Raw genomic sequence first — 7,190 nt, forward strand, 5'->3', positions numbered from 1 at the left:
GTATTTATATCCAAAACATTCACTTTCTGACCCTATCACTCGTTGTGCTTTAGCGGGTCCATGTAGCCACTAGGGTACCCTGTTCTAATATATACATAAATCTAGCAATATTTTAGAGCAAAGCCATATGTACCGTGAAGTAGTACCATGCGTACCATACAATCTAATTGTGATAAAAAGTTATATATTGGATGTTATCTTTAGTATATACCACTTAAATCAATCTTCTGTAATGAATAGAGCGGTTGTAATATAGAAATTTATTATTGTGCTTTAGTAATAGTATCTCTTCTTACCAGTGGTTGGACGAGTCTGAAGAGGAGCCTATCATTGCGACTCGTTTCGAAGACTCGTATCGATGAACAAGGTTATATGGTCACGGAGAAATCTTATCAGGATGTCGAATCCACGCCGGACGAGATCGAAAACGAGCGGAAAGCTGCGAAAAAGAAGAAGCGAAAAAATATTGCTGTGGAAGACGCTGCCTAGGCAAATAAGGAGGCTAAACAGCAAAGCGGGCCGCCTCAACAGCGTGACTTGCGCTCTTTCTTCTCAAACAAGTAGAGATAACCTAGTACCATGATGACGTACTGTAATAATAATAATAATAATAATAATAATATAATTATTAATTATTTAAGCGCAATCTGACTCTTTTGATAATTCAAGTAAAACGAATATTTCAAGTATCACTGTTAGCAGGTATATTTTTACGCTTATGTGAAAGAACTAGAAAGAAATCTGACTTTCTCTAGCATCAATTTCAGATTTTCCAAAAGAGACTTAATGACAGAGTTAGCGTTACTTTGTCCAGCAGCGATTAATGTCGAGATATTATTCGAGAAACCAGGAAATAGTATATCGGCCAACTCGCTACTCGCTGCTTCTTTGTGACGATCTTTCATGATAAACATCCAAAATCTCACCATATGATCATCTGAAGATAAACTTGTCAATTTTAGACCATTCAGCGACACTCAGTCTGGTAGTAAAGACGTCATCTGGACAAGAAACAACTACAAAAATATTCTTTATGGTGCTTCTTTACTGACAATGAGAGGGCTGACATCAGCTGGCCGCTTGCCGACCCCCCCACGAAGCCCTGAAACATGAGATGGCGGCGTCAGCGAGACGCAAGGATGAACGAGCCCATTCACGTAGAACAGCGTGTAGCAGGTAAATGAATGCACTGCATTGCTCGGAGCAAATTTTACGAGTGGCAGCATGGCGCTCTAGCGCCTCGAAGTCTCAGCGCAGACGCTGCGAAGACGTCTTCATCGATGCAGCTCACGCGCTCTGTTTGATCATCAGTCTGCGGATGGCCCGCTGATGACATCTACAACTTGGCGCCCAGCACCTTGAAGATGGAGAGCGATGGATCAAGGCAAAGGTCGCAGACCAGAAATTCGAAGGAAGGCGGCGACGCGCCTTGAGTTTCGCAAACCCAAACTAAAAATGGTATTTTACGCGCGCATCCACATCCTTGTGGCTCAACTGTAAGTTGTACAGAGAGTAATGTTTTCGGTGCCGCTGCACCCATCGCTCGAGGAACTCTTCGTCATCTGCAGCGGTTTCGCACCTCGCCATCTTCTTCTTCCCATCCTGGAAAAGGAATACCCGACTCGTAATCGACTTCCTCATAATCCTAGACGAGGTAATCCATCGCCCGTGGCGGCGCGTTACGCGGTCGGGAGTAGATATCGCGTCTGTGTTGTTGATCGTGCGACCCTGTCGCCGACAATGCGCTGAGCAGAACTCAATTACAGAGAGCTTGGGTTGCACTTCCCTTAAAGCTGCGGACATGCTGTTCGAAGTAGCACCGCGTGCAGAAGACGAAGAGGGGCTCTGCCTGCGGGCGTTCTCGGAACCGCCGAAGCTGAGTATCTTCGTGTTCTCGACACAGAGCTCATTGAGCAGAAAATTCGCAAAGAAGGTCCTGGTGTTGTTGTGGTGTCTTAGACATGCGAGCCTCGTTCGAGGCAACAGTTTAATGTGAGCTGTAGGTGTTCAAAATGGAGAGTGTAACGAAGTTTCATGTGCCATGGTATTAAGGGTGTGAGTCACACAAGATGGTGTGGGTTACATAAAATTTTATGACCACACAATGGTGTGATTGCACTTAAATATGTAGTCTGTACCTGTTCCAGCCAGTAGTTACACATTTGGTTAGCTTTTACTACTTAGATAGGAAAACCTATAGATTTAGAAATAAGCGGCTTTGCCATAAATTACAGAGAAATACAGCTATCGTTTTAAATAAAAGAGGTAATTAGCATTGGTTTAAGGTTGTAATTTCTCTTGGCGTAAGTGGATTCCGATCCGCTACACTCGTTCTGGTTCTAAGTATAGAACGAAGCTTCCTCTAAGCGAAATAGCTACGGCAACCCCGTTGCAGACTAGCTCCAATACGAATGATATCTTCGTTATAAAGCGTCGTGGAAATACTTCAATTATCTGCTTACCTGTCCGCAGTTGAGCATTTCCTTAAACCACCGTCCTTTGGCGGTGCGTAGCTCTTGCGACCGCTTCCCCGTCTACCCTTGAGCCACCGTTTGTTTCCAGTAGCGCAAAACGCTATCTCAGTTGCCTCGTTTTTCTGTAGCCTCTCCGACTCCATCAACAGCTTCTCCTAGACTTCGATCAGCGTGGTGTTTTTTCACAATAGAAAAAATCAGCTCATACTCCGACTGCAGGCTGCTCAAAAGTATTATTAGCGGTCTTGACTTATCCACTGGCTCTCTTGTCATCTGGTGGATCACGAACGATATGTCAAACGCGTCCGGATATTTCGCCATACGAGTGCCACACTCGACTTTAAGCTCATGGAGGCGGCATGCCATCGCGACATGGTTGTGCAAAGTGGAACGTTTGTAAAAATCCTGAAGCGTTCACACGCCTTCAAAGTGTGAGTGGCTGACTGTTCTTGATGCTAAATTTCCACGCCCTAGGCAATACTGCTTAATGCCTTGGCATCATCATGAGCCAGGTCTCCAAAAATCTCGCTTTCTTCCTTTGTGGACGTGATGTGCCCCAGTAGCCCTTTTCTTGCAAGCTCTATCCTCACGTTGAATTCCAAATGGGGGTAGTCATTATCACCCAGGAGGACTTCGTTGCGTTTGGTAGTCATGGCGGTGAAGGAGACGAGATGTGAGGCTTGGTTGCGGCAGTTCACCTGAAAAATTGATGGCAAAAACAGAAATTTTTTTAATGCATTTGGTTTTTAGTTAGCATCTTGAGCTACCTACCTAAATACCTACTGATTGCAACTAACACATCTTGACCAATACACGACCACCATAATGCCTGTAATCAATATGCATAACCATGACAGTAACTGTGGCCATAAGTATAATCTTTGTAACGATATCCAGCAATCTCAACAGTCAATAACTAGAACTGCGCGGTCAAACCATAGTTCGCCTCACATCGAATACCTATCCATCGGGTTTGTGGTCTGGTACTGTACTGGGGTTACACGTACCCTGGTAACAGGGGTGTGTGTCACACGAGAAGGGCATGGTGTGACTGCACCCAAATAAGAAACGGTAAGTGGCTGGGTAGCCAGTAGTTATTTAGTATATATATTTAGGAAAATCTAAACATTTAAAATTAGGCGGCTTTGCCGCAGATAAAACAAATGAATACAGTTTACATTTTAAACAAAAGAGTTTATTAGCCTTGGTTAAGGCTCTAACTATTCTTGGAGGTAGCGTATTGCGATCCGCTACACTCGTACTGGTTTTTGTGAAGAACGTCAGGTCGGTGACCTCAATTATGCTTTCCCTAAGCGCAAAGCTATGGCAGCCCCGCTGCACATGGTAGCACTTGTAGTCAATCAACATCTGAGTCGTTTAGACTGACCCTCTGTGAGGATGACACAATTTTCCTCTGTGCCTCAGAGCATGCAGGACAGGCTTAAAAAGCTGATGACCTTGCTTGGCCCTGAGGGCGTGTAACACCTTGCTGCGCAAGGCCCCCGAGGCAATCGGTGCGCGTCTAGAGGCGTTTTGAAATTACAAAAATGCGCTGCTAGAGCATCTGCAGCCGAAGATGTCTGCATCATTTGCGGCTATGAGGCCACCGTCAGTGACGGATGATTTTCTGCGCCCTAAGCCGCTCATGGTGAGCGTTAAGGTCGTTGAGGGGAAGGATGGATAGAATCTTCTGCTTTGAGTGAGCGAGGTCGAGATGCCTATCCCATCCGCCATGCTCTAAACGAGTGAGAGAGGTCGAGATAGCCATCGCATCCGCCATGCTCCAGACTAAGCAGCAGCGCATTGCGCTAGCCACCTCAAAGCTCGGTGGTCGAACGCGAGAATGGGCACTGACGTGCGCCCCTTCGGTCGTAGCTGCATTTCCATCCTGGGCGGAGCTGAAATTGCAGCTCTCACGAATGTTCTTGCCGCCTTATCAGGCGTATCGCGTGCGATGGCGTTTCCTTGCCGCCCGACAGGGCAACAAGGACTTGGTGAACTTTGTCCAAGAGATGCGCACTCTCATTGCCGGGATGGCAGCAGATCCCCTTCCGAAGGCCGTCACAGTGACCGGCTTTATGGAAGGCCCCCGCACTGGCGTGGACACTCTTCCGTGTGCATCCGTCTTCGTTTGAAGACGGCTGAATGTGGCATTGATTTCCGAATTCAATTTCAAGTCGGCACGACTTGCGTGGAATGCACACACCAACAGCACGTCGAGCGGGCCTACGGCTATGAATCGCAGCTTTGCTGAGGACGAGGGAGCAGAGATCCTAGCTGCCGGGCAACTCACAAACACGCGACGGTGTTTTGTCTGTGAAGGCACCCGTCACCTTCGGAACGGTTGTTCTCGGCGCAAGGCGCGTCAAGGTTCTTCGAGCCATCGCCCCAATGCCTACCAGTCAGGTTCGTCGCGGGGAAACGACAATACCCAGTAGGCGTGGGGCGACCTGCTGGGGGAGAACTGAGTTCTGTCGAACCCCAGGGAGGTAGAGGTCAACAGGGCCCAGCCTCGTAGAGCTCTGTGCTCTTGAACACGGAACGTGTACGCAAGCTGGTTGTCGAGGCGACCGTAAAGGGCCTCGAGAAGCTATGGAAGATCCTCATCGATTCCGAGGCGTCGGGCAATTATGCTCGACGCTCCACGGTGGAAGGAAGTCAGCTGTATGCTGAGGCGCTGAAAGCGCGGTTGCGTGACATCTTCAATGTTTGCCTAACGATGGGGACGCGTGTCGCGGTCCCGAAGGTCCCTGTAGATCTCGGAGCCAAGTTTCTTGACTTTGATAGCGTGGAATGCTGTCTAGTCTTGGACTTGGACGAAAGGTATGACCTCATCCTTAAAATGGCATGGTTGGAACACCATGAGCCATAGATTGATTGGAGGTCAAAGATCTTGGGCGCTACGCGCACGTCTCCTGGTGGAGCCTTGGCGAGTCATGAAACAACCTCTGCTAGGAGACAAAAGCGCTATTGGTGAGAGCACTGGACCGAGATGGTCAGCGTGCTAGACATTGGAAAGTTCAAATTGGTTTATTGGACAGGAGTCCCGAGCGTGGTTAGCAGGCTGATCGTGGAGTGGCACGAAACCCACTGAGAGCTGCTCATGTATCGGAGCAGTCGCTGCATGTCATGCGTGACATGGTCGGCCAAGGGCCGAGGCATCGAGGGCGAAGGTCCCCGTGATGCACGTAAAGTGGCACGTAATTCACTGAGCACTGCTCTCGTTGCGAAGCAGTCGCAGCATGTTATTAATGGCGTGGTCGGACAGACTTCGAGACATCTTGGGCACAGCCCTCTAGATACGCGTGGAGTGGTACATTACCCACTGGTCGAAGACTGCGGAGTTAGCAGCTCTTCGTCGGATGTTGTAGATGAAATCGGAGCTCCAAAGGAGCGGACAGTGAGGGTGACACCGGACGACGCAAAGTGAGTGTTTTACCCTGGTCTCACAGAGACATAGAACCTCCGCACAGAGGCGACGGCAACGCGTATGCTGGCTGCAAGACGCCGGGCGTCGATTCTGATCCAGGGTGTGTCTACCGTAGACGATGGTACACAGTAATACACCCCCTTCATCGGTATGACGGGCGAGGAAGATGGCGACGTCCGCCTCGAGACTATGCCTCGATGCTCTTCTTGAGCTGGACGAGATGCATCTTGAAGAGTTCGGCAGTGCCTTGAAGGCAGGCAATTTGGCCGAAGTGGTCATTGTATGACTGGACGAGGAGTTGAACTCGCCATCACTTTTGGATGAAGCTGTCTTGGAGGACACCAAAAAAGTGCTGAACGCACGAAGTGGATCGTCGATCATTCAGAATCCCTTATATCCGTTCTTTCCTTTGGTAAAATAATTTCAAGATGTCGTTTCCAAAGACTCGCCTTCGGCCCTACCTTCGGACTGAGGTGTGCGTCATGAGATTGACCTGGATCCGGGAACCATTTACTGCGTAACACGCCAATTGCCCCTGCCCAAGGAGCAGTGCGACGTCATTGACGCATTATTCTGTGCGAAGCACGACGCAGGGATGGTACGTGAGAGCAAGCCTTCCCAATTGTCACCCACGTTTTGTGTTCGGAAGCCGAACGGCAAGTGGCCTATCGTTCATGTGTACAATGAGCTCAACGCTGCCACCACTTTGGCACAGACGCCGATTCCTAGAAAGTTTCTTGTTCAGAGCAACATGGCGGGATGTACGAAGTACGGTGCACTTGACTTAAAAGATGGATATTACCAATTGCTCATGAGAGTGACATTCCGCTGACAGCTCCGAGCGGCATGCTCTGGGAGTAGCTGGTGATGTCCCTAAGGCTGTCAAACGCATTCGTAACATTTAATCATCTTGTGACACAGTTTTCAGGCCTCACAGGGCGTATGCACAGACAAACTTTGATGACATTTTTGTTCACAGTCGTGCGAAGCACGGAAGGACGGATGAGGAGAACAACATCGTTCATTTTAAGAGCTGTGTTCAAGTGCATGCGTACGAACAACCTGTACGCCAATGCAGATAAGTGCATCTTTGGTGCAGAAGAGTTTTCCTTTTTTTGGGTGCTTCATTGAGAAGCGTGGCCTTTGAGCGGTTCCAAAGAATCAGAAGGACTTGCGTAAGTTGGTCTCGTCAACTCCTTGCACAAGTACAGTGTAACCTACGCAGGATTGGCCCGGCCATTATCCAATCTCCTTAAAAAGGATGCGGAATGGTGCTGGAACACCGA

At 48.6% G+C, this 7,190-nt stretch overlaps 1 protein-coding gene across 1 annotated transcript; it reads right to left on the bottom strand.

The window, feature by feature from the left end:
- Positions 1-632: 632 nt before the first annotated feature.
- On the bottom strand, positions 633-905 carry PHALS_06878 (uncharacterized protein; the record flags this gene model as incomplete). Its single annotated transcript, XM_024720243.1, has 2 exons — positions 633-653; positions 747-905. 2 exons carry the CDS (start codon positions 903-905, stop codon positions 633-635), a joined length of 180 nt encoding a protein of 59 aa, XP_024585461.1.
- Positions 906-7,190: the final 6,285 nt, after the last annotated feature.

Source organism: Plasmopara halstedii (genome assembly GCF_900000015.1).
Source record: "Plasmopara halstedii genome assembly, contig: Scaffold_3060, whole genome shotgun sequence".
In the NCBI taxonomy this organism is placed as follows: domain Eukaryota; phylum Oomycota; class Peronosporomycetes; order Peronosporales; family Peronosporaceae; genus Plasmopara; species Plasmopara halstedii.